Source organism: Symphalangus syndactylus, chromosome 3 (genome assembly GCF_028878055.3).
Source record: "Symphalangus syndactylus isolate Jambi chromosome 3, NHGRI_mSymSyn1-v2.1_pri, whole genome shotgun sequence".
Lineage (NCBI taxonomy): Eukaryota > Metazoa > Chordata > Mammalia > Primates > Hylobatidae > Symphalangus > Symphalangus syndactylus.
Genome location: NC_072425.2, coordinates 11385053 through 11409941, shown reverse-complemented (window position 1 = coordinate 11409941; position 24889 = coordinate 11385053). Strand labels below are relative to the sequence as shown.

Sequence of the window (24889 nt, the reverse complement as noted above, 5' to 3'; positions counted from 1 at the left end):
TCAGCACCCTGTGTCTAGCTCGAGGTTTGTGAATGCACCAATCAACACTCTGTGTCTGGCTGCTCTGGTGGGGCCTTGGAGAACCTTTGTGTCCATACTCTGTATCTAACTGATCTGATGGGGACGTGGAGAACTTTTATGTCTAGCTCAGGGATGGTAAATGCACCAATCAGCGCCCTGTCAAAACAGACCACTTGGCTCTACCAATCAGCAGGATGTGGGTGGGGCCAGATAACAGAATAAAAGCAGGCTGCCCGAGCCAGCAGTGGCAACCTGCTCGGAAGCTTTGTTCTTTCACTCTTTACGATAAATCTTGCTACTGCTCACTCTCTGGGTCCATGCTGCTTTTATGAGCTGTAACACTCACCGCGAAGGTCTGCAGCTTCACTCCTGAGCCAGCGAGACCACGAACCCACCAGAAGGAAGAAACTCTGAACACATCCAAACATCAGAAGGAACAAACTCCGGACATGCTGCCTTTAGAACTGTTAACACTCACTGCGAGGGTCCGCAGCTTCATTCTTGAAGTCAGTGAGACCAAGAACCCACCAATTCCGGACACACTGGGATTACAGGAGTGAAGCACCATGCCCGGCCACAAGTCCTTTATTATACTGTAAGTTTTACAAATATTTTCTCCCACTGTGAGCCTATCTTTTTGTTTTCCTAATTTTTAATTTTTGATGAAGTGCAATAATTGACAGAATGAGTAGGTAGAAAATTGGCACCAGGCGCAGTGGCTCACGCCTGTAATCCCAGCACTTTGGGAGGCTGAGGCAGGCAGATCACCTCAGGTCAGGAGTTCGAGACCAGCCTGACCAACATGGAGAAACCCCATCTCTACTAAAAATACAAAATTAGCCGGGTGTGGTGGCACGTGCCTGTAATCCCAGCTACTCAGGAGGCTGACAGGAGAATCACTTGAACATGGGAGATGGAGGTTGCAGTGAGCCAAGACCATGCCATTGCACTCCAGCCTGGGCAAGAAGAGCAAAATTCCGTCTCAAAAAAAAAAAAAGAAAGAAAAAAGAAAAGAAAATTGGCAAGGATATAGAACTTGAACTCCACCGGACCTAACATTAAAATACTTGACTCAACAAGAGCAGAAAACATTCTTCTCGAGCACACACAGAACATTTACCAGAAGAGATCACAGTCTGGGCTATGAAACAAACCCTGTTAACTTCAAAAGGATTCAAGTGGCTTTTTGTTGTTTTTTGATACAGGGTCTCACTCTGTTGCCCAGGCTGGAGTGCAGTGGCAGGAACATGGCTCACTGCAGCCGCAACCTCCTGGGCTCAAGTGATCCTCCCACCTCAGCTTTCTGAGTAGCTGGGACTATAGGCATAGGCGTGGGCAACCGCCCCAGGGTAATTTTTAAAATTTTTTGTAGAGACAGGGTCTCGCTACATTGCCCAGGCTGACCTCAATCTCCTGGGCTCAAATGATCCTCCTGCCTCAGCCTCCCAGTATCGGGATTACAGGTGTGAGCCACCACGTCCCAGCCAAGGTCTTAAGTTATACAAAGTATGTTCTCTGACCACAGTGAAATTCAACTATAAATCAGTACCAGAAAGATCTCTGGAAAATTCCCAAATATTTGGAAACTAAATGACACACCTTTAAATAACTCATGAGTCACAGAATAAATCAAAGGGAAATTAGCAAGTATTTTGAACTGAATGAAAACACAACATATAAAAATTCGTCAGGTATCACAAAAGCAGACTGAACTTTTTAGACCTTACAAATGCGTGACTGTCCCCCTTGCCTCTGGTCTTCTGCCTGGGGGCTGCCTTTCCCCAATCTTTGTTCACTGTACTGAATCCTACATGACACTGTCAACCTATGAAGAAATCCAGAGATAGACTCTCTAAAATAAATGGATTTGGGAATAGCAGCTTATCTGGAATACTGCAACCGTTGAGGATGGTCTTGCAGTGAGTCCTGTTATTGGTCTGTTTGTAGAAATGTCTTGTGGTAAGTCCTGTTGCAGGAATGTGTGCGTGAAGGCTGCTTCATCACCTCTGACTGTTTTAGAGTTTGACATAAGTGACTCCATTTTGGTACCCACAACGTTCACAACTTTCCATGAGACTTCAGCGCCCTGCACCCCGATCCTTTCCCTGGCCACTTTGCAGGACCACTATCTATGAGACTGAGTTCCTTGAGAGCTAGGGCTGGGTCTCATTCGCTCCTGAAACTTTCATCCAGCACAGTGATGGCCCGCGCCATGCATGACATGCGTTGCTGAAAGACTGCATCCACTCAGCCAGTATGCCAGTCCCCACTGAGCCTCACTCTCAACCTCCCTGGCCGGCATAGGTTCCTTGCACAGACATCCAGTGGCAGTAAAATATTGCTGTGCTCTCGGCTTCCCCCACCTGCAGACCTCACTGGCCCACCCAGTTGTCCTGTCTCTGCTCAGGACGAGACCCCCCCCGCCTCTTCAGTCTCCATGGCCAGGTGATGGTAGTCGCCTTTTCCAGACCCTCACTGGCCCCTTAGTTCACTATGACGACTTCACCTCTTGGGAACCCGTGGGGATGTCTTTCCCTCCAATACATCTACATTTGCCTGACCCAGAATGTGGTTTCAAGATGGGTCCATGCCTGGCTCCAAATCCCCTTATCAGAGTAAGGAAATACCCTGAATTCCTAGTTTGCTAAAAACTCGTTATAAATGGCTGTTGGGTCATTTACTGAGTTCCCGTTCTGCAACCACTGAGATGGTCACGTGGGTTTTGCTCTTTTAATCTGTTGATGTGAATTACACTCTTGATTCTCTGGCGTTGAAACTGCTTTGCAATTCTGAATTAAACCCAGTGTGGCACTTTGCTAAAGGTTTATTATTGTCTAAAATCTTGACATTGGTATTTGGTAACTTCCCTTTCTCTTACCTAGTTTTGTCTAGTTTTAGTATCTAAGCTAAGTGCACGAGTGAAGTGTTCTCACTTGATTCTGTTAGAATGTGTCTACGTCTGGAATTACCTGTTCTCTACTTCGTGGAACTTCCCTGTAAAACCGTCAAGGGGAACATTCTTAACTACTGACTCAATTTCATCAGTGATTACAACTCAGGCTTTCCTTCCAGTCAGTTTTGGAGATTTTTCTTCCATTTACTTTGAGTTGTTCCAATTTAAGCTGCATGCTTATTTTTCTTTAGCTTTAAAAATATAGACATACAGCATATATGTGTATAAATGGCACTATTTATCTGTAGATGCACATACATTTAGGGGCTATGAAATGTTTTTTTGTGCTGCTTTAGCTCTGTTCCACAAATCTTAATTTTTTTCTTTTTGAGACCGTCTCGCTCTGTCACCCAGGCTGGAGTGCAGTGGCTCGATCTTGGCTCACTGCAGCCTCTACCTCCCGGGTTCAAGTGATTCTCCCACTTCAGCCTCCCAAGCAGCTGGGACTACAGGTTTGCACCACCACACCCAGCTAATTTTTGTATTTTTAGTAGAGATGGGGTTTTATCATGTTGGCCAGGCTGGTCTCGAACTCCTGACCTCAAGTGATTCACCCACCTCCCAAAGTGCTGGGATTAACAGCATGAGCCACCATGGCAGGCCCTGTTCCACAAATTTTAATACGTAGCATTTTCATTATCTTTTAGTTCCAAATATTTCTAATATCCATTAGGAATTCTTTAACTCATAGGTAATTTATAAGTGTGTTTTAAAAATTCCAAATATGAAATGCCACTGCACTCCAGCCTGAGTGACAGAGCAAGACTCTATCTCAAAAACAAACAAACAAAAAGTTAGCTCAAATTTTTTTTAACGACATTGGGATATGGTCAGATAACGACACTGATCCCTTGAAATATCTTAAGACTTCTTTTCTGGACAAAGTAGGTGGTCAGTTTCCATCCATGTTCCATATATGCATGGAAAGAGTATGTATTCTTTTCAGATCCTGTTTTGTCTATCTCTTAGCTCAAGCTCATACCCATCTCACATCTGATCTTTCACAGGGCTTTTTCATCAGTCGCCTCTGTCTAGTAACAGTCATACCAGCTCGCTTTCAGTTACAATCTTTGTCTCGTAACTGGAGAGTTTCACCAAAAGAATTTTATTTACAGCTTTGTCATCCATATGCCACTAAAATTCACCTGAGTTTTTTCAACCTGCACTCATTTTGATTGCCTGGAGCTCAGGATTTAATTTTTCCATTCCACTTTGTATCTTCCATTCGCTTCACTCTCTCTCCAGCTTTTATTCTTTCTTTCTCTTTCCCTAGCTCCAATGCACTTGACCCAACTCACATGCGTGGACTCGAGAAGGTCTGCTCCCTCCCTCCGAATTCTGAGCAGTAAAATGCCGCCCCGGGGCACTGGGGAACAGAAAGGAATGAGACCCCAACAGGCAGAAGCCAAGAGAACGGGGAGGAGCCATGGCGTTCTGCCCCAGGAGGCACCATGCCTGGACGTGCTCCCACCACTCCCGAGTGCCAGGTGCCCATATGCCACACCTCAGGGTTGTCCTCTGTTCCAGTCAGCTGCGGACTAACGTGGCCCGGCAGCAGAGGCCACTGTCTTCTGTCCCGTGGCTCCTGTGAACACAGGCAGTGGGGAACGGGCAGTGACTGCCCACCCCCACCGTTCCTCCTCCCTGACCCTGCAAACCTCGGGGAAGCTTTCAGGCCCGGGAAAGAAGACCAGGCCCCAGTCTGGCTCACCCTTTCCCTGGGTCTGAAGGTCCCGGATTCTGCGTTCAGGGATGACGCTGAAACTTTCTCTTCCTCACATGTGATCTGGGCCCTCACAACTCACCAGAGCACCACTGTGTCCCCCTCACATGGAGGGGCCGAGGTCTGTGGAGATCCTGGGACAGAGCTAGCGTCAAGGCCTCAGAGGGTGCCCTGGAGTCTCCTAGGACGAAGACGGCAGCCCCAGGTGGGAAAGACTCAGACCAGGCCTGCGCGCTCCAGGTCCTGCGGCAGGATGCGGCCCTTCTTGCGGGCTCTGAGCAGGCGGCGCTCGGCGCGGGCCGCCTTCTTCCTGCGCAGGTTCTGCCGCCGCCGGTCCTGGCGCTGCTGCATCTTCTCCACCACGCCGGCCGTGCGCTTCTCCCACCGGCGCTGCCGCTGCGCCCTGCGCTTCTCCTTGCGCTTCAGGGCCTCCTGCAGCAGGCGTTCGTCGTCGCGGATCTTCACACCCTCCGCCTTGTAGAGGAGGTTGGTCCACTTCATCTTCGCCTCCAGCTCCTGCGCCTTCCCCTCATCCTGGCCGCGCAGCTCGTCCAGCCGGCTCTGCCGTGCCTGCAGGCGCTCCAGCAGCTGCCGGTAATTCCTCCCGGTCAGCGGCGTGAGGTTCCCCTTCACCCTCTGCCTCTTCTCTTTTCTGCGCTGCGCCTTGCTGGCCGGCTCGTCTTCGCTCACCTCCACCTGGGAAGAAGGTATGACATCAGCTCATGCCAGCCCCGCACTAGGCCCCAGCCTTGGCCGGCACCCTAAGGGACCTGCGAGGTCCCCGTCACCACCTTACAGAGGTGATGGGGTTTGGAGAGAAGTCATGAAGCTAACGAGGGGCAACGCTGAGGCCTGAAGCCGACCCAGCCCGCCTGAGGACCCAGCTCCCGCTCACCTTATTGAAGATCAGCCCGGGTGGCTCCCGCGGCTCCGTGCAGGCCCCCTCTGGGGTTGGCTCCACCGCCTCCTGGGCCTCCGCGGCCTCCTCAGCCTTCCTGGCCTTCTCTTTCGCCCGCAGCTCCTTTCGCTTCCTCTTCTTCCGGTCCCGTTCCTGCTTTCTCCGCCGCCTTTTCTCCAGGGCGGCAGGGGACAGCTCCTTAGCACTGCCCTGGGGGAAAGAGGCACCCACTCATTAAAGTTCTCTCAATCCCAGGGTCCCCCAGCCTGGCCCACGGTCGAGAAGAATCAGGGCTGGAAGGCAGGTGAGGAAATCCTCACCTGAACAAGGGGCCCACGGAGTCCAATGTTCCACAATGATGTTCCCCAAAAAGCAAATGACCCCAAAAGGGAGAAGGGACCCCCAAATAAGAATCACAGCTTCCAATTCCCGGGTGCTTACCCCGTGTCAGGATACATTACAAACATGGTTTCACAGGTCATACATCGTTTTATAGATGGGGAGGGTCAAGATCACTGCCTAGAACTTGGAGTTGAGGTCAGAACACCTGTCCAGACCGCTGCCCGTTCTGTTCACGAGGTACCCAAACGAAGCCCTCCCCAATGGCCTTTCCCATCCCCTGGCCAACAAGAGCCCTACACCAGCCCAAAAGAGACGTGTGCTTCAGGAACAAGGGCCCGGAGCCTTGCTCACCTCTTAGGAACCCCACACTGTACCTCAGGATGGTGGAGGAGAGTAGCTGGGAACTGTCCCCCACACAGCACGAGGCCTTAAGGAAGAGCCCCAGGGAAAGGATGGGCAGGAGCCAACACAGGGGAGACAGTACCATTCAGCACAAAGAGCTGCACTGGTGCTTCCTGTGCCTGGCCACTCAGCTCAAGTCCCTACTCAACTCACAGGACTATCACGACATTTGGAGAAACAGACACAGGAGGTGCCCATCCCAGTGTCGGTTCAGCAAAGGCAGCTTCCCAGAAGGAAGGAGGCTGATGAGCTTGGGGACTGAGGTTCTCCAAGAAAATAACTGCTCTCCCAGGGCACAGCTGCTGGGGCCCTGGCAGACTCGCTGCAGAGGGGAGAACAGGGGCTACAGCCCCTCGCTGAGAGCTGACCCCAGGGAGAACACAGGCAGAGTAGTGACGGCACTCCAGCAAACCTGCCCGCCTACCTGGCCCCGGGCCTCCTGGATCTTCTCATGCAGTCGCTGTCGCAGAACATCCAGAGCAAAGACAGACTCAGGCTCAGTAGCCAGGCCATCTGCAGGGAAGGAGACAGGACTGCAGGGGGCCCTCTCTTCCCCTCCCCCTCCCTCCCTAGGGCCACGAATCCCTGTCCCACTGTGGCCACTCATGGATCTGCGGGGCAATTCCAGTAAATTCTACTCCACCGCTTCAACCTGGACTAGTTCCTACAACATCCTCCAGGGCAGGTAACTGAGTGCCTCGCGAGGTAGGTCACTGTGGTATGAGAAAACACTTCCTACGGTGCAAGCCAAATCACCTCCTCCAAATTTTGTAGCCTGGGCCCCCGAACAAGTTGGCTCTCACAAGGCCCCTGCAGAGACCTGAGGGCAGGGAAGCTCTTCAAGCCAAGCTGCTCCAGGTCCTCAGAAACACAGCCTTGCCCCCTAACATCCTGCTAGCCATGTGGCCTGGAACGCCACACAGTTCCTTCGGTCCCATTCACCCTAGCGCTCCTGTGATCTTTGCTCTTGGGGAAGTCTTGTGCTATCCCTGTGTACCTGATGCTGCTTTTTTTTTTCTTAAGAGCAGAGGGGACCAAGCCCAAGCCCAGCCCCAGCCCTACCCTGCACAGAACCAACATGCCCTGAAGCCTCTCACCTGCAGGGTTCCCTGCTGAGCTGGATGCCCAAGCTGCTTCCTCTTTGGCTGCCTCAGGCGTCCTGGCCCCAGAGGCTGCTGGAGATTTCTCCCCCAAGGACTTGGCCTTGTGCTCAGCAGCCTTCTCTTCCTGCTTCCGGAATTTCTTTTGTGTTTTCTTCCTTTTCTTTTTTGGGGGCCCTGCAGTTTCTGAGCCTTGAGTTTTGCCAGCTGAAATGCAAAATAAGAAAGAGTTAGGTCCCAATCTCATGGCCCATTCAGTAGGCAGGAAAGGCTCACCAAGACTTTGATCCCAGGAGGATGCAGAAAGAGGATCAGGATCGGGGGCCAGAGACACTGATCCTAGAGCTCAGAACCACAACCTTGACCCAGTAGTTCTGCTTGTGAGAATTCATCATGCACAAAGATTAGGCTTCAAGGACGTTCATCACATTATTTGAGTGAAACATTAGAAAAACCTGAATATCCACCTCCACTAACAATTTCTGGCCCTGCTTTACAATAAGCTACCATGCTGCCATCAAACACAATGACAAGGGCTTTCATTTTAGCTGCTGAGGGTTATGTTTACATTTTTTTTTTTTTTGAGATGGAGTCTCACTCTGTTGCCCAGGCTGGAGTGCAGTGGCGCAATCTCTGCTCACCGCAAACTCCACCTCTCGGGTTCAAGCGATTCTCTTGCCTCAGCCTGCCGAGTAGCTGGGATTACAGGCGCCCACCACTGTGACCAGATAATTTTTGTATTTTTAGTAGAGATGGGGTTTCACCATGTTGTCCAGGATGGTCTTGATCTTCTGATCCTGTGATCCGCCCGCCTCGGCCTCCCAAAGTTCTGGGATTACAGGCGTGAGGCCCCACGCCCGGACAATGTTTACATTTTAAATGGGAGAAATCAGTCTAAGTAAAATAGGAGCTGAATCGTTTTAATGAAAAAAAAAAAAAAAAAAAAAACTTGAAAAAGGATGGGAAAGACAGACGGAAGACATACTAGGTAATGAGAAAATTCACTTAAGATTTTGGATTTGCTATAACCAATATATCGTCCTTGAATAAAAAGGAAACCCCGTTTTATCTCTGGTGGTTCCAGAGACCCTACTGCTCTCCTCTCCTCCTGGGCCCAGACAACACTGACAAGTCCCCGCTGTCGGCTTCCCCACCTGATTATCTACTTCCCTTGTGCAGCCTGGTCACCAGGCCACGAGAACCCTAAGCGCAGGAGCCCTCTGCCATCTTCCTCCTCCCCACACCGCACTATGCCCGTAGTGAAGTGACTGAAAGGGTCTTTTCCCACTGACTGACCGTTACTCCTGTCTCTACTAAACCCCATCTCTACTAAAAATACAAAAATTAGCCGGGCGTGGTGGCGGGCGCCTGTAGTCCCAGCTACTCGGAGAGGCTGAGGCAGGAGAATGGCGTGAACCCGGGAGGCGGAGCTTGAGGTGAGCCGAGATCGCGCTACTGCACTCCAGCCTGGGCGACAGAGCGAGACTCCATCTCAAAAAAAAAAAAAAAAAAAAAAAAAAAAAACAAGGAAGGGAAACGGCGATGATTTCACAAGTCACTTAGACTTTTTTTCTAGTACTTTACAGACTCGTCTACACCGGCTCCGGCCGCGTCCCCCGTTTCGCAGGCCCCTTAGTCCCGGCCCGGCCCTGTGCGTTACCCCGCGTGCGCGCCTGCTGCTCCGGGCCCGAATGGCAGCAGATCTTCTTGGCCAGGCTCTGCAGGTAGGCGTCCTTGGCGAGTAGAGAGGCCATGGCGGAGACCTGGGCCGTTCACGACTCACACCTTCCCCGCTGCGCGTGCGACTCTCACCACCTCCGCCGGAAACCACCACACGGGCAGGCGCCGCCAGACGAGCGCCGACCCGCCAGCCCGCGCGCTCGATTAGCCAGGCCTGACTCCGCCGGAAGCGGCGCGCGGGGCGGGGCGCACAGCCTTGTGGGCCGAAGGCAGCCAATCTCCGCCCCAAGTCGGTGCAGCAGGGACCCCCAAGACCTGGCCTCAGTGCCTCAACCACCCCGGTCCCGCACGTGTTCCTGCGCTCCCCTCACCCCCACCCCCGGCACAGCAGGCGCTCATGAGTAGGGGCGAAGTGAATGAATGACCAGCAGTACATTCATTCCGTCCTTTGGGGTGGGGGGGCCTCAGGTCTCAGGTGGACGCAGACTGAGCGCCTGGCACGTGGCAGGCCCTAGGTTCAGTCCCAGGGGACACAAGCAGTGTGTCACACACACACGTGTTCTCGGCGAGTGTCTGCCGTAGAGGTGACTGATAAACGTGGCAAGCGTGTGACTGTCAGGTGAGGGGAGCGCCAAAGAAAGCCAGGGGAAAAGGGAGAAGTGTTGGGCGGGAGGGAGCCGGCATGTTCAAGGAAGACCCCCTGGGCAGTGGCTTTTGCTCTGAAAAATAGAATTACACACTACGATTTCCTCCCCCACCCCGGAGACGGAGTCTCGCTCTGTTGCCCAGGCTGGAGTGCAGTGGCAAGATCTCGGCTCACTGCAACCTCCGCCTCCCGGGTTCAAGCAATTCTCCTGCCTCAGCCTCCGGAGTAGCTGGGATTACAGACGTGTACCACCACGCCCAGCTAATTTTTGTATTTTTAGTAGAGACGGGGTTTCACCATGTTGGCCAGGCTGGTCTCGAACTCCTGACCTCAGGTGATCCGCCCACCTCCGCCTCCCATAGTGCTGGGATTGTAGGCATGAGCCACCGCGCCCGGCCCACACTACGATTTTTAACACAAGATGTGGCCTTTATAATAACTCACTAGGGGCAGGAGAAAAGAGAGGTCATGGCCTGAGGCTTGGGACCACCACACCCCAGTTCCTGCACTGGAAAATTACAGGCTCGTTAAGGACCCAGAGCCCCTTCCAGGACCACCCTGTTGGTCGAGAAGGGAGAACTTAGAGTCTTAAATTACAATTTGAAAAGATGGCTGCTAATATATATATTAGAAACAGAACTGTTGTATTTGAAACAGAACTAAACTTTCTTCCTCTAACTTCTGCCATGAGGTGATTTAAAAATATTTTTTTGGCCAGGCACAGTGGCTCACGCCTGTAATCCCAGCATTTTGGAGGCCAAGGCAGGAGGATCACTTGAGCCCTAGAGTTGGAGACCAGCCTGGGCAACATAGTGAAACCCTGTCTCCACAAAAAAACTTTTAAATTAGCCAAGCGTGGTGGCCCGCCCCTGTAGTCTCAACTAAGGAGGCTGAGAAGAGAGGATCAACTTGAACCGGGGAGGCAGAGGTTGCAGTGAGCCAAGATCACGCCACTGCATTCTAGCCTGGAGTGCCAGGCTGTCTCAAGAAATATGTATTTTTTTCACTTTTAAAAAAGGCAGTCAAATTTAGCAGTGTGGGGGTTGAATGCCAACTATAGTGACACTAAGGTTAATTAGTTCTGACATCCCACTGCCATTCAGACCAGCCTAGAGGTGATGTTTCATGGAGGATGGGCATGACACTGCTGATGACTCCCCTGAACTGCTGGGTATCTTAACACCATCACCTACTGAGTTCAGAATGGGCATCTGACCCCCCAAGCCCCATCTCTTCCTCTCACTATCAACCCTTTTTTCAATTAAAGCGGCTCCATCCTTCCAGGTGCTTGGGCCGAACTTGAAACCACTGACTCCTTTCTTATTCCCCACATCCAATGCTTCAGCAAATCCTGTTAGCTGTGCCTTCAGAGCACCTCCAGAATCTGACTGGACCCACTCCCATCTCACCACCACTTTGGTCCTGTTTTATTTATTTTTTGAAATGGGGAGTCTCACTCTTTCTCCCAGGCTGGAGTGCAGTGGTGTAATCTTGGCTGACTGCAGTCTCCACCTCCTGGGTTCTGCCTCAGTCTCCTGAGTAGCTGGGACTATAGGCACGTGCCACCATGCCTGGCTGATTTCTTTTTCTTTATTTTATTTTTTTTTTTTTTGAGGTGGAGTTTTGCTCGTGTTGCCCAGGCTGGAGTGCAGTGGCCTGATCTCGGCTCACTGCAACCTCCGCCTCCTGGGTTCAAGCGATTCTCCTGCCTCTGCCTACCGAGTAGCCTTGATTACAGGCATGGGCCACCACGCCCGGCTTATTTTTGTATTTTTAGTAGAGACAGGGTTTCTCCATGTTGGTCAGGCTGGTCTTGAAATCCCGACCTCAGGTGATCTGCCCGCCTCGGCCTCCCAAAGTGCTGGGATTACAGGCATGAGCCGCCGCACCCGGCTAATTTCTATATTTTTTAGTAGAGACGGGGTTTTAGCATGTTGCCCAGGCTGGTCTCAAAACTCCTGACCACAAGTGATCCACCCGCTTTGGCTTCTCAAAATGCTGGGATTACAGCATGAGCCACCGGGCCTGACCTGGTCCTGTTTTAGATTTTAAGACTCCAAAATAACAACCAAATGCAACACACAATAAAAATAGGCATAAAAGCCTTTCAGCTGGAACTGCCGTCTTCCAGTAATTCGCCAAAATGACGAACACAAAGGGAAAGAGGAGAGACACCCGATATATGTTCTCTAGGCCTTTTAGAAAACATGCAGTTGTTCCTTTGGCCACGAATATGCGAATTGATAAGAAAGGTGATATTGTAGACATCAAAGGAATGTGTACTGTTCAAAAAGGAATGCCCCATAAGTGTCACCATGGCTAGACTGGGAGAGTCTACAGTGTTCCCCAGCATGCTGTTGGCAATGTTGTAAACAAGTAAGGGCAAGATTCTTGCCAAGAGGATTAATGTGCATATTCAGCACACTAAGCACTCTAAGAGCCGAGACAGCTTCCTGAAACGCGTGAAGGAAAATGATCAGAAAAAGAGGGAAGCCAAAGAAAAAGGTACCTGGATTCAACTGAAGCGCCAGCCTGCTCCACCCAGAGAAGCACACTGTGAGAACCAATGGGAAGGAGCTTGAGCTGCTGGAACCTCTTCCCTATGAATTCATGGCATCATAGGTGTTAAAAAAATAAGAGACCTCTGGACTAGAAAGAAAAAAATAGGCATTAAAAAAACTATTTGGGGCCAGGCGCGGTGGCTCACGCCTGTAATCCCAGCACTTTGGGAGGCCGAGGCGGGCGGATCACAAGGTCAGGAGATCGAGACCATCCTGGCTAACACGGTGAAACCCCGTCTCTACTAAAAATACAAAAAATTAGCCGGGCGAGGTGGCAGGCGCCTGTAGTCCCAGCTACGCGGGAGGCTGAGGCAGGAGAATGGCGTGAACCCCGGGGGGCGGAGCCTGCAGTGAGCCGAGATCGCGCCACTGCACTCCAGCCTGGGTGAAAGAGCGAGACTCCGTCTCAAAAAAAAAAAAAAAAAAACTATTTGGGGAACAACTGAAGAAATCTGAATACAGCTAGATACTAGAGGATATGCAATCATCATCCATTCTGGTTGTGGTGATGGACGAAGGAGAATGTGCTCAGAGAGGCAAACTGACAAGTACTTCTGTGAGTTCAACTGCCCTCAAAATAAAAAGCTTGGGATAAAAGAGTGACATGGACTGAGGATGGGCCGGGGCTTAGCAATGTGGAGGCCACTGGTGACCTTAATACGTATAGTTTTGCTAGAGTCATGGAGACAAAACCTGTCTGACGTAGGCCCAGTAGAGAACTACAAATGGTTATCAGCTGCTTCCCCGTGGAGCTCTGCTGCCAAGGGCCATGAGCTGGAGAGGAAAAGCGGTCAGCAGAGCGGCTTGGCTTTAAGAAGGAGAAACAACTTGATTTTCACATGGGAATGATGGTCCTGGCCAAGCAGAAAACGAAGCTGATGGCAGGTCTTATTGCTCAGGTTTTTAGGAACAGGATAAGTGGGATCCCACCACAAAGTCTGGCCAGTTCCTTCCGGGCTTTTGCTTCATATATGCTTCCATCTGGTTGTAATCTTTTTCTTCCTTAGTGGTTAAGTACAAGGCATTTCCACAGCTAAAATAGTGCGGGAAGAGATCACCACACATATCAATGGGGAAATTCTCCCTCAGAGGGGAAGCAACTTCCCTAGGCCACCCCAGAAGCCAGGTCCACAGCCAGGATTGGGCCTCAAGCTCCTGTCTGTCTGGTGCCTTCTGCTTGGCTGTGGGGTTCTCTGGTTCAGGTGGTGATGGGTCAGCTGTGTTCTTACCTGTCCCCAAGGCTGGATCCTGGGCTGTCACCTCAATTGATACATCGGGAAAGATGACGGCCTCCCCCATGAGAAGATGAAGCACATGGATGGTGCTGGAGGAACTAGGGGTGGGAGAGTTAGGGGGCAGGTGTGCTCCCCCACACTTCCTGCCCAGTGTTGTGACTTCTGCATTTCTAAGGTGAGCCTGGCACCAAAAGACACTGCGTCTAGACTTCCATCAGGTTCAAGTTCTGATTCCTGCCACTTCACTTCCTAGCTCTGTGGCCGTGGGTACACCTCACCCCTTCTAAGTCCACATCCTCTCCTCTCTAAAATACCGGCACTAGGAACACTGGCTCTGGTAGCAGTGAGGATGAGATGCCAGCAGAGGCACAGGTGCCTGGATGTGCAATGATGGCAGCAGGTCCATTCACTGAATACTGGGGACCTACCAGGTGCCAATGAGGAGAGAGTGACCTTGGGCCAGGCTGTCCAGGCAGAGCTGAGGAGCTGCTGCTCAGACAACTGCTGGGAGACCAAGGATGGTCCTGGACTCACGAGGAATGAGGAAGAAAGAGGAGCAATGCAAAAGAGTGGCGGTGTTTTAATCAAGTCTCATTACAAAGGCAGAATTAGGAATGAGTCCCACCTAGCTTCCACATGCGTGGGCAGCAGCTGTCACACGGGCCTGTTGTGGCACTCAGCCCATGGCACAGACATATGCGGCTCAGGGCAAGAACCAGTGGGTGGGGCTCTGCACAGGAACCCTGGCCTCGGGATGGGAGACCCAGCCTGCCCAACACTGCTTGGAGCCCCTCCCAACTCTAACAACAGGCTCGGGTCAGGACTCCCCGAAATCAGGCACCCTCCTGCCCCACTGCTGAGATCCCCAACAGGCCAGACCTAGCTTGGAAACTTTCTTCCACCCGGCTGGCCAGGAAGGCAGCAAACAGAGATGATGACTCGGAATGATGGGCTGTTCGGAAATGGCTAGGGAAACAACTGGTTTCCTACTGTCCTGGCTGGACCCACCCTGGGCTAATGAGCTTCCCCAAGGAAGTCCTAGTGCCTCTGGGGTCCTGAAGTCCCCAAATGGGAACCTAGGCTGAGAGAAGCAAGGCTGTGAGGGCATCCAGAGGGCAGCCTCAGGTTTTGCTCCTGAGAACGGAGGGTGGCCCCGGAGGCTCAGGCGTGCTCAGTGGGGCCAGGGCCACCAGCATGGGAGTGGGCAGGGGCTGCCACCTGTAGGGGGCCAGCACTGGGCTCCGGGGACGCCAGCAGAGGGGCCGAGAGGCCATCAGCAGAGTCTGTGTCGAGGTCCAGCCTCCCGTAAGCTTCGCACAGAGGCAGGTCATTAGCTTCGCAAAGGCTTGAGCTTTTCCACCACCAGAAACCCCAGGGAGAGACAGGAGCAGGCAGAGAGGAAAGCCAGGGGAGAGGAGAGCAAGACAGAAGCAGAGTTAAGAAAACACAACCACACCCCAGACCTGCCTTTCCCTTTCTCCACTCCTGCTCCATCTGTCCCGAGTCGGCAGGCCTGGCAGAGAGAGGGGGCCAGTGGTGAGAGCCACCCTAGCATTCTTAAAGGAGGAAGCCGCCCTGGCCCAACCGCCAACAGCTGTGTGACCTCAGCAGGCCCTTCCTGCCCAGCCTCCACGTGGGCCTGTCCTAGCCTATGCCTCCCAGCTGGTGCTGGCCCCCTCCTCTTGCAAAAAGCTGTCAGCCTGGCAGTCCTCCCTCCTCCCTGACTGCAGAAACCCCAGTGTCACTACACTGCAAAGAGCTCTCTGGGGGCAGAGACTGTGTCTTCTTTCTGGGTCTGTCCCTGCCTGAGACTTAGCCTGAAGGGGGCAACAGTTGGGAACACAGGCCCTGGCACTTCCCGGTAGCCAGGCAGCCTCCAGCAGGCGTCCACACCTCTAACACGGGGAATCCTCACGGCAGCCAGGATGCAGGTGAAGAGCTCAACTAGCCCTTCCCATGCCTGCAGCTGTGACAATCCACGCTCGCCTCTTTCTAACCTGCAGGCAGGGGCCCTGGCTTTCCTGCGGCATGCCTCACCCCTGGCTTCCTCCCTTGCTCCTGCCCTCAGTGTTCAGTCTCAGAACCGTCCTGGGCACAGAGTGGCATCCCAAGGAAAGCGAAGGAGAGGCAGAGCCAGAAAGAGCAACTAACAAGCAGAGAGGGGGCAGGCGAGCACAGAGGCACAGCTCATGCGGAACAGGGCAGGGCAGGGAGCGGAGCGCCCTTTGGGGGACCAGCAAGAAGGGGCAGAGGAAACTCAGCCCAGGCCTGGTTGCTTAAAGGCAATGTACAGAGGAGGAGGCAACTGCTTCTGCCACAGGAGCTGTGTGAGGCCCCCAGGGGGCGCTGGTGTGGACAGGATGCCTGCGGGAGGGGACACAGGCTGGCCTGGAAGCCCCTCTGGGTGAAGCGGAGGGACTGTTGGGGGAGGGCATGGGAAGCCTGGCACAGGTGTCCTGGGTTTGCACCCTGCTCTGCTGCAGGGCCGTGAGCAGGTTGCCTCTCTCCCTGCCCCAAGGCAAGGCAGGCAGGCTGAATTACAGGCCCACAGCTGCTCTGTCCAGGGGCCCTCAAGGACAGTGGCTGCCTCAAAGAGACGGACAAACCGAACAGCTGTGGAAGGAGATGCCCAGAAGGGTCTGAAACACCCCAGGACCCCTCTCAGCCACCCCAGTGTGGAGGAAATGCTGCCTCATGTCTGCTGAGTTAATGACTACTGGGGACCAAAGATTCCCTCAGAACCCCCTGGAAAACTCTAGAACTGCTGCAGCTGAGCAGTGCCACTGAGCCCAGGGCAGGGAAACCAAGCCCCAGGTCATGCTGGCTCTGGACATCTGTGGCTCCCAGCATGGCCACAGGGCAGAAAGGAGTATTTTAAATCCACCACCAGGAAGGAAAGGTTTGTCCAGGAGAAGGCACAAGATGGACATGGACTCTGCGTCTGCTGGACTGAATCTTGATTTTCTAAGCTAATGGGGCAGAGGGGAAGGCCTCCCTGTCTCCAGCCTAAGTTTCCCCCTAAGCAAAATGGACTCTGATTTCTCAGACGGTTCAAACGGTTGAAGGTTTCAGCTTCTTACGTGGCCCCACAAGGGTCAGGATGATGGGTTTTGACCCTTCTGCATCCCCGGGACCCAGCACGGGGCCTGGCACGTAGGTCGGCTCCAGCACCGTGGATAAGGCTGAGTGGGTCAGAAATTGGAGCTCCAACGGCTTTCAAGGCCATTCCCTACCTGGGCTTCATCCCCCATACTCCCATGACTGTCCCTGCCTCCACACTGGAGTTTGGTGACATCCACATGGAATTGCATCCCTGGTGCCCTGGACATAGGTGTGGACCTGACTGCCCAAGAGAGGCTGGCTCAGCCTTGGCTGAAATCTCTACATATGGATTCAGAAGCTAACAGGAGCAGCACAGCCCAAGAACGCACTGCCCGAGGAGGAAGGCTCTCGGAAGAGGGCCTGCAGGGGATACAGCCAGGCACCTCCCTTCTCCAGACTTGGCCTATCCGACTGGCGTTGAGTCCTGTGGTTTTCATCACATTGCACTGTGGGAAAGGCCCAGGGCCCTGGCATATGGTTGTGAATTGTCTGTCGGTCAAACGCTCTGGCCAGGAGCTCTGCTCTGAAACCCAGGCACGGCTCCACTGCTAAGACCAGCAAGAATTTGAAAAAGCAGAAGGTAGCCTTGCCTGCTGGCCAGGCCCAGGTAGGCAGGCTCCCACTCTGCATGGGGAGTCCAGCGCTATTTATACCTGGACGAGTAATACTCCTCCTCCAGCTCGTAGAGGTCAATGGAGATCTCATCTCGCAGCGTGATGAGCTTCCGGTCGCACTCCTCCTGCAGTGCACGCAGCTGCTGGTTGCGCTGGTCGATGGCCTCGTTCACGGAGGGGAAGTCATTGAGGATCAGGAACTGCTTGAGGTCAGACACCAGCTTCATCAGGGACTCGCCGGCTCGGACCTGTGGCCATCAGAACCAGGGCGGGCACAGGGTGAGGGGGGACAGCGGCCTTGCCTACAGGTGGCTGATTTTGGGCAAGGGATGGCCTCTCTAGGAGCCTCAGCTTCCTCATCTGCAAAGTGGGACTCTACTCCTGACCTCCACAGGTTCATGCGTGAGAATTAAGTGAGAAAACCGGGATGTCAGTTCTGCAAGGCAGGCCTTCCCCTCCCGTCAGCCTCTGGCTTCCACTCCTGCAGGACTGGCCTGCAGTCCAATTATGCAGGTGCACATTCTGCTCATGAAAAACTCAAACCCCACAGATAAAACTGCGATCCCATTTTGCCTCCTGCCCCGGGGTAGGAGTAACATGGCTGCCAGCTGGACGGAGCTCCTGTGGGACCTTTTTCCATGCATTTTGAGCCCCAGACGTGCACCTGCGGGAATTATCTGCTTGCTGTGTTTCTCCTGTGATCCGAAGGAGTCCAAAGGCGCCTACAGTTCCATTCAGCTGTTTGTCTTTTCACTCACAACTGACCTTAGGAACTCCTGAGTTAGCAGGAAGGGCTACCCTCCTTCTGGCCACTGCACGGCTACAGGACGGGCATGGGCGGCTCTCTGCCCAGCCCTCCTCCAAGTGCCCCACATGAGAACAGTCTCCTGAGAAATGATTTGCCCGCACCTCATTCTTTAAAGCTGCCGAGTGGTAAAACCAAAGCATCTCTACATTTGCCTCCTTCTGCTCCTCCTCGGGGGAAGAAGAGCAGACCAGCCCCAGAGCCCCCTCCACTCCACCCAGGAAACCCGAGGGGACTGATGCTCTTGGAGCCCAGGCCATGCCCTCCACCCTGGCCACTCACGATGTTGGCGGCTCGCACATGCATCTCGTAATTGTCCTGTTCACCCTGAGTGGCCCGTGACACCTGCGTCTCGTCCTCAATCTGGGGGCAAACAAGAAAACCTAGAAATCAACCCAGCCAAGGCGTCCCTACCCCTGGCCCGGCCCAGCCCAGCTTACGGTAACTGTCATCTACCCAAGATGTCCACACTAGCCACAACCTGTCTGTGGTGCCGTCTACAGACCTAAGCTCTGTCAGCCAGACCTCTGACAAGGTTCAATTCCACCCTCTTTTGTTCTGGCCATGGGAGACAACATGCACCTTTGCTCAAGACAAATGGAGGCAACCCACGCTGCTTGCTGTGCTAGGTGCAGGGATGGGGGCTTATCTTGGCCTGGTCTTTTTGGGCTGTGGGAGCCGTTTGGTAGGAAGCGTTGTCACTCGCTTGGCAACTGTTGGATGAGTGAAAGGATGAGGTAAGTTTTTTTTCAGCGACCATTTCCTGATCACTTCCCAGGTGCCAGGCTGTGTCACGCACTTGACCACCATTAGCCCATGCCAGTTTCACAGAAGCCTGGCCTGCCACCCCTGGTTTATAGGTGGCCAAGCGAGGCTGGATGGGGCTTCCCAGCAGGACTTGCAAGGCCTCAGCTCGGGGTGGGTGTCAGGTACCCTCAGTGGTTAAGACCCAGACTTCGTGGGTTCAAATCCTGGCTCGGCCAGTTATGAGCTGAGTGAACTTGGGCAAGTCACTAAGTCTCCTGGGCCTGGGTTTCCTCCTGAAATGAAGAGGACAACAGTGCCCACCTCACAGAGTCCTCATGAAGTTCAGCAGAACAGGCACAGATAACCTCACAACGTGGCTTGACACATGGCAAGCACTAAGTACATGCTAGCTTCCATCCTTATCATCATCGCTTATGGAGCCTGCCAGTTCTGCAGCAGCCAGGAGGGATCCAGCCCAATCTGACGCAGCTGTAGCTGCAGTGGACAGCAGGCTTGCAGGCCCCAGGTGCTGACCGCTCCATCTGCCTAGAGGGTCCCCCCACTTCTCCCCTCAGTCTGCTTTTCTCCTGCTCATTGGCTGTGTGCCAGGCCCCGAGGTAACTGTTTTACACAGGTAAACTCACCAATCATCACAAGGACCCCACCATGCAGGAGAAACTGAGGCACTAAAAAGTGAAATCTCCATCCAAATCCATACTGTTAGTAAGGGCTGGACGTGCCATTATTTGGGTTGCTTATCTACTGACCAGCTCCCTGTGCTCTGGGTGCTTCCCGCCTGGAACACTATTCGCTGGCGCTGCTCAGCCCCTGGCCTCTCCTGTCTCCACCCCTTCCCAGACCCTGCTCCCCCCCACCCCCACCTTGGCGGTCTTGATGATCTCGGTGAAGTTGTCCATGATGGACTTAATGTCGTCCTTCAGCCGCTTGTTGTAGGACTGTAGCAGCGTCTCCTTGCTCTGGGGCAGGGCTCTCTGCTGGGCCATGGCCGAGCCTCAGGCAGCGCAGCGGGGAGACCTGGGACCTAGAGTGCAGCACAGACCTCTGAGTGCAGGCAGAGTCTACCCCAGCCACCCTCTATGCCCCAACCTTAGCAGAACACGCAGATTTCTGGGGATTCCCTTTCTGCCAAATAAAGTCAATCACTGAAACACAGATGAACTCATTCCATCAGCAGACACCGCAGGGGGTGCCAGGACTCTCCTCTGGCCCCGCCTTTGACAGAGCAAGCTTATCCTGGAACTCCTGGCCAGCCCTCCAAGCCCTGTCCAGGGCTCCAGTCCAGACTTCAAGTCCAGGCCCACAGCATGTCCCAGGGAGGCCTGCAAACTCAACACCAGCTCCCCGTCCCCAGCCTCTGGCTTAACTTCTTAGCCCGCCGCCACCCTCGCCACGCCCTCCCATCCGAGGATTCCTTCCAATTCGAGCCCTCTGCACCGCCTACATCCACGCTTTCCTTCCACTCCCACTCCGGCTGCCCCGCTCCAGACCTCATCCCTGCACTGCGGGCCCCGCTCCCTCCAGTCTCTGTGCGGCAGGGAAGAGGTCCTAAAAAGTGGTCATTCCGACCGGGCGCGGTGGCTCACGCCTGTAATCCCAGCACTTTGGGAGGCCGAGGCAGGGATCACCTGAGGTCAGGAGTTTGAGACTAGCCTGACCAACATGGTGAAACCCCGTCTCTACTAAAAATACAAAAATTAGCCGGGCGTGACGGCGGGCGCCTGTAATCCCAGCTACTCGGGAGGCTGAGGCAGGAGAATCGCTTGAACCCGGGAAGCATAGGTTGCAGTGAGCCGAGATCGCGCCACTGCACTCCAGCCTGGGCGACAGGGGAGACTACGTCTCCAAAAGAAAAAAAAAGGGGGGGTCATTCCACTCCCTCGCTTAACATCCCTCATGGTTCCCCGGTGTGCCGGGACAAGGGGCTCAAGTTCCGCGCCGCGCCTCTCGGCCTCTGCCCTGCAGCCGCACTGGACGGCCTCGGCGCTGGACCTAGGGCCGGGCCTTTGTGCGCGGTGCTCAGGGAGAGCCCGGGGCCCCCTAGGTTCGGAGTCTGGCGCACGGCCGAGCGGACTCCTGGACGCACTCGCATTGTTTGTGCCCACTTTTGGCGGGGTGGGGGAAATAAGTCACACGCAGGAAAGTGGATCTCCGACTCCAGCGCCTACGCACCCACCCACCCCCACTCCCGCCCACACACCCACCCCACCTCCATCCCCACGCCCCACCACACCCTCATACCCTCCCCAGCGCCCGCGCACCAGACGCGCGTCCGCCCGGTCGGCCTAGGGCGGGGTGGGCAAGTGCCTCTGCGACCCGCACTTTCCCGCGTCTCTCCCCCGGCCAGGCCCTCCCGCCGCAGTCTCTCTTCCCCGCCGCGCCGCAGTCCGAAAACCTAGTCAGCCGCCGCAGCCTTTCGGCCCCGCCTCGATTTTTAGCTTTCTAGGAGTGCTGTTGCTTTAAATCCGAAATCCCGTGCCGGTATCAACTCTCGCGATCTCCGAGGCCGCATACATATTACCCACAATTCCCTTTCCTTTCTCTCTCCTCCCGCCGCCCAAGATGGTGAGTGAGTTTTAGTGCCGTGGTATTGTAGCCGGGTTCTGGCTGTATCCGCCGCCATCCTCCTCCAGGCGCGGCCTCGGAGGGCCTCCTGCTCCGCCTGGCGCTAGGAGAGCCCCACTCGGTGTGGCACGGAGACATTGAGATGGATTAGAGCCCCACTCGGTGTGGCACGGAGACGTTGAGATGGATTAGAGCCGCACTCGGTGTGGCACGAAGACGTTGAGATAGATTAGAGCCCCACTCGGTGTGGCACGGAGACATTGAGATGGACTAGAGCCCTGGGTGACCGGGAGCGGAATGCGTTGTTCCCTGTGTCGCAGGGCTGCTGGAGCGCCGCGGTGCGGGGCTCGGAGCCCTAGCGTCTCCCAGGCTTCCTGGGGGCCGCTCCACAGGCCTTGTGAGCGACGAGTTCTGAGCCCGCCCGTTGCTTCTGGAGCCTGCGGGGCCGCGACTCAAGAGGGGTCATGAGTCCGGGGCGTCTCCTGGGTGGGCGACGCGAAAAGCGTGGCCTCGGGCTTAGCCTTGCTCTGGCCGCTCGGGGTTCCCGGGGCTGCATGCTCGTGCGGCTGAATGTGAGATGCTCCTGTCGAGGGGTGGTGCTGGGGGGCTACAGAACACTGCTCGCCAACCTAGTTTAGGCAGGGACTGTCGGCGTCTTTTGTTTTGGAGGAGCCAGCCTGAGCCCTACCCGCGACGAAGCGAGTGGAGGCGGCGGTTTAACTGACGTTTTCTTTCTGCCCAGCCGAAAGGAAAGAAGGCCAAGGGAAAGAAGGTGGCTCCGGCCCCTGCTGTCGTGAAGAAGCAGGAGGCTAAGAAAGTGGTGAATCCCCTGTTTGAGAAAAGGCCTAAGAATTTTGGCATTGGTGAGTAACAAACGGCAGAATGAAAACGGTCTGTTTTCTCAAGGGAAGGTGGTAATTGGGTTGTGTTGTGTCTTGTAGGTTTTAGTGGGTGTAAAGTGGTCGCAGTCCTTGTGTCCCTTAGAGACGGCGGCAATGATGATACATGCTTCTTGCTTTCATTGGGAGTTGCTGAGTGAGCATTCAGCTCAATATGGTAGTGGCCTTGAATTCAGCTTGGCCATCTGGAAACAAGTACAGTAGTATTGTCGCAGTGAGGCACTAGGACTGCAATTCTGTACTTGGTGGCACCTTGGCTTCTTGTTAGATGAGGAGGAAAAGCATCATGCTCTCTGTTCTCAGGTGTTTGTGCAGATGATGTAAAAGAATATTTGCTATCTGAGAGATGGTGATGACATTTTAAACCACCAAGATCGCTGATGCACCAACACCCTTCCTAGTGGCCCCAGACATGAACTTGACATGGAATTTCAGCCTCACTCGATGTCACCCTTTACTTCTCAGGACAGGACATCCAGCCCAAAAGAGACCTCACCCGCTTTGTGAAATGGCCCCGCTATATCAGGTTGCAGCGGCAGAGAGCCATCCTCTATAAGCGGCTGAAAGTGCCTCCTGCGATTAACCAGTTCACCCAGGCCCTGGACCGCCAAACAGGTGAGGTTCTGTGGCGTGGAAAGGAGGATTCCTTATTTCATCCAGAACATGAGGGTGGATGGCCTAAGGCTTCTTGAACTGCAGTTGTCATTACATTATAGTCATATAGCAGGACAGCGGTCTAGCATTTGTATTAAGTGACAAGGATTAGAACCTTGACTACAAGCCTAAACTGAAGAGTGTTTTTCCAGCTACTCAGCTGCTTAAGCTGGCCCACAAGTACAGACCAGAGACAAAGCAAGAGAAGAAGCAGAGACTGTTGGCCCGGGCCGAGAAGAAAGCTGCTGGCAAAGGGGACGTCCCCACGAAGAGACCACCTGTCCTTCGAGCAGGTGAGTAGGCCCCACCTTAGGGTGAACACTGTGGGCAGGCTGTTGCAGTGATGTAAAATTTCTTCACCCGAAATTACTGTGAAGAGTAAAACCGAGCTTTTTAACACTGAGTCAATAGCTGAGCCCAGCAGCTTCTTGTGACTAGAGCAGGCCCTGTCAGTGCTCACTCACAAAGTGGTTGTGTGTTCCAGGAGTTAACACCATCACCACGCTGGTGGAGAACAAGAAAGCTCAGCTGGTGGTGATTGCACACGACGTGGATCCCATTGAGGTGCGTTTGCCTGTTGACTGCTAACCCAAGGGCTTCTGGCAGTACCAGGAAGAGAGTAGACCTAATGCCAAGTCAGTGATGGGACCGAAGTGGGTGAGGGCAGTACTGACACAGATCCAACACATGCGTGGCTCCTGCAATGATGTGAATCTCTCACTGAATTCAACCTTGAAGTGCGAATCCATGAGCAGTTGTTACAAGCTAATGGAAATTTACTGCTTTTAGTCAAAATACAGTCTTCAGCTAATGCTTTCTTCCAGCTGGTTGTCTTCTTGCCTGCCCTGTGTCGTAAAATGGGGGTCCCTTACTGCATTATCAAGGGGAAGGCAAGACTGGGACGTCTAGTCCACAGGAAGACCTGCACCACTGTCGCCTTCACACAGGTGAACTCGTAAGTACACAGCCTGGCCCCAAACTTCCCCCCCAGTTCATTTAATCCATGCCTCACAGTTGTTTCCTTTTGCCTTAAAGGCCAGTCTTTTAGTTTAAGAAATACATTTATCTGAACTTTTGCCAATGATGGTTAAGAATTTCTTCACCTGAATTAACCATGTGGTCAACATTGCATCTGAGGCAAAAGACTGTCTTGAGCTAAAAGGTATTTTTCCATTCTAAAAGGGAAACTAAGGCAAAAAACCCACCTTTGTTTTCCCTCCTGCCTTTAGGGAAGACAAAGGCGCTTTGGCTAAGCTGGTGGAAGCTATCAGGACCAATTACAACGACAGATACGATGAGGTAAGTGGCAGCTTTACTCTAAATACTGTCATGCGCAAATCTTTTTCCCAAATAACTGGCTGGCTTAACCTATGAGAAGTTCTGACGATCAGCTTGGAACAGCCAAACAGAATAATGCAACTAATAACCTTAAAAATCTCAGAACAATAAGCCAAGCTAACTGCCTCTTTTTGTCTTTTCAGATCCGCCGTCACTGGGGCGGCAACGTCCTGGGTCCTAAGTCTGTGGCTCGTATCGCCAAGCTCGAAAAGGCAAAGGCTAAAGAACTTGCCACTAAACTGGGTTAATTGTATGCTGTTGAGTTTTCTGTACATAAAAATAATTAAAATACAAATTTTCCTTCAGCCAGTGTCTGTTGAGTATCTTGGGTTGAATCTTATTTGGGGTTAGCAAGTGTCCTTTTTTGAGACACAGCCTCACTCTGTCACCCAGGCTGGAGTGCAGTGTTGTGATCTCACAGCAACCTTCGCCTCCCAGGTTCAAGATATTCTGGTGCCTCAGCATCCCAAGTGGCTGGCTGATATTTGTGTATTTGGTAGAGATGGGGGGTTTCACCATGTTAGCCAGGCTGGTCTGAGCTCCTGACCTCAAGTGAGCCACCGCACCGGGCCCTTCCCACCCTTAC

At 53.5% G+C, this 24889-nt stretch overlaps 3 protein-coding genes and 4 non-coding genes across 16 annotated transcripts; 5 read left to right on the top strand and 2 right to left on the bottom strand.

The window, feature by feature from the left end:
* Positions 1 to 590: 590 nt before the first annotated feature.
* SURF6 (surfeit 6) lies at positions 591 to 9288 on the bottom strand. 2 transcript variants are annotated; one of them, XM_055270518.2, is made up of 5 exons: positions 9100 to 9288; positions 7437 to 7646; positions 6764 to 6852; positions 5593 to 5805; positions 591 to 5393 (listed from the first exon to the last, which is right to left on the bottom strand). In XM_055270518.2, exons 1-5 carry the CDS (start codon positions 9191 to 9193, stop codon positions 4914 to 4916), a joined length of 1086 nt encoding a protein of 361 aa, XP_055126493.1. In that variant the 5' UTR covers positions 9194 to 9288; the 3' UTR covers positions 591 to 4913. The 2 variants fall into 2 exon arrangements, with proteins under 2 accessions (XP_055126493.1, XP_063492873.1); XM_063636803.1 differs by lacking the exon at positions 591 to 5393 and having other exon boundaries at positions 5595 to 5800; positions 6760 to 6852.
* A 2926-nt stretch (positions 9289 to 12214) lies between these two features.
* MED22 (mediator complex subunit 22) lies at positions 12215 to 22160 on the bottom strand. Of its 9 annotated transcripts, XM_063636798.1 has the most exons (6): positions 21109 to 21240; positions 19711 to 19871; positions 18365 to 18445; positions 17317 to 17525; positions 13556 to 13659; positions 12215 to 12414 (listed from the first exon to the last, which is right to left on the bottom strand). In XM_063636798.1, the coding sequence occupies exons 2-6, from the start codon at positions 19831 to 19833 to the stop codon at positions 12374 to 12376; spliced, it is 558 nt and encodes a 185-aa protein (XP_063492868.1). In that variant the 5' UTR covers positions 19834 to 19871; positions 21109 to 21240; the 3' UTR covers positions 12215 to 12373. The 9 variants fall into 9 exon arrangements, with proteins under 9 accessions (XP_063492868.1, XP_063492866.1, XP_063492865.1 ...); XM_063636795.1 differs by lacking the exons at positions 12215 to 12414; positions 21109 to 21240 and adding an exon at positions 21834 to 22160 and having other exon boundaries at positions 12774 to 13659; XM_063636794.1 differs by lacking the exon at positions 12215 to 12414 and having other exon boundaries at positions 12775 to 13659; positions 21089 to 21217.
* RPL7A (ribosomal protein L7a) lies at positions 21368 to 24608 on the top strand. The gene is made up of 8 exons (XM_063636801.1): positions 21368 to 21412; positions 22155 to 22275; positions 22777 to 22926; positions 23118 to 23258; positions 23450 to 23529; positions 23790 to 23920; positions 24195 to 24264; positions 24447 to 24608. The coding sequence occupies exons 1-8, from the start codon at positions 21410 to 21412 to the stop codon at positions 24549 to 24551; spliced, it is 801 nt and encodes a 266-aa protein (XP_063492871.1). The 5' UTR covers positions 21368 to 21409; the 3' UTR covers positions 24552 to 24608.
* Positions 22622 to 22696, top strand: LOC129479954 (small nucleolar RNA SNORD24). Its single transcript, XR_008656874.1, has one exon. It is a non-coding gene; the product is annotated as a small nucleolar RNA SNORD24 (small nucleolar RNA).
* Positions 23301 to 23374, top strand: LOC129479942 (small nucleolar RNA SNORD36). The gene has a single exon (XR_008656865.1). It is a non-coding gene; the product is annotated as a small nucleolar RNA SNORD36 (small nucleolar RNA).
* LOC129479944 (small nucleolar RNA SNORD36) lies at positions 23664 to 23721 on the top strand. The gene has a single exon (XR_008656867.1). It is a non-coding gene; the product is annotated as a small nucleolar RNA SNORD36 (small nucleolar RNA).
* Positions 24040 to 24107, top strand: LOC129479943 (small nucleolar RNA SNORD36). The gene has a single exon (XR_008656866.1). It is a non-coding gene; the product is annotated as a small nucleolar RNA SNORD36 (small nucleolar RNA).
* Positions 24609 to 24889: the final 281 nt, after the last annotated feature.

What these genes read in the sequence shown, in the direction of transcription:
- SURF6 (XM_055270518.2), bottom strand. Translation starts at nt 9,193, where the DNA reads ATGGCCTCTCTACTCGCCAAGGACGCCTACCTGCAGAGCCTGGCCAAG. An exon ending in GCAGCAGGCGCGCACGCGGG is followed by an intron (nt 7,647 to 9,099) that starts GTAACGCACAGG and finishes TTTGCATTTCAG; the next exon opens with CTGGCAAAACTCAAGGCTCA. An exon ending in CCGGGCTGATCTTCAATAAG is followed by an intron (nt 5,394 to 5,592) that starts GTGAGCGGGAGC and finishes CCTTCTTCCCAG; the next exon opens with GTGGAGGTGAGCGAAGACGA.
- MED22 (XM_063636795.1), bottom strand. Translation starts at nt 19,833, where the DNA reads ATGGCCCAGCAGAGAGCCCTGCCCCAGAGCAAGGAGACGCTGCTACAG. An exon ending in AGATCATCAAGACCGCCAAG is followed by an intron (nt 18,446 to 19,710) that starts GTGGGGGTGGGG and finishes GTTTGCCCCCAG; the next exon opens with ATTGAGGACGAGACGCAGGT. An exon ending in ATGTGCGAGCCGCCAACATC is followed by an intron (nt 17,526 to 18,364) that starts GTGAGTGGCCAG and finishes TGATGGCCACAG; the next exon opens with GTCCGAGCCGGCGAGTCCCT.
- RPL7A (XM_063636801.1), top strand. An exon ending in GGCCCTGGACCGCCAAACAG is followed by an intron (nt 22,927 to 23,117) that starts GTGAGGTTCTGT and finishes GTGTTTTTCCAG; the next exon opens with CTACTCAGCTGCTTAAGCTG. An exon ending in ACCACCTGTCCTTCGAGCAG is followed by an intron (nt 23,259 to 23,449) that starts GTGAGTAGGCCC and finishes TGTGTGTTCCAG; the next exon opens with GAGTTAACACCATCACCACG.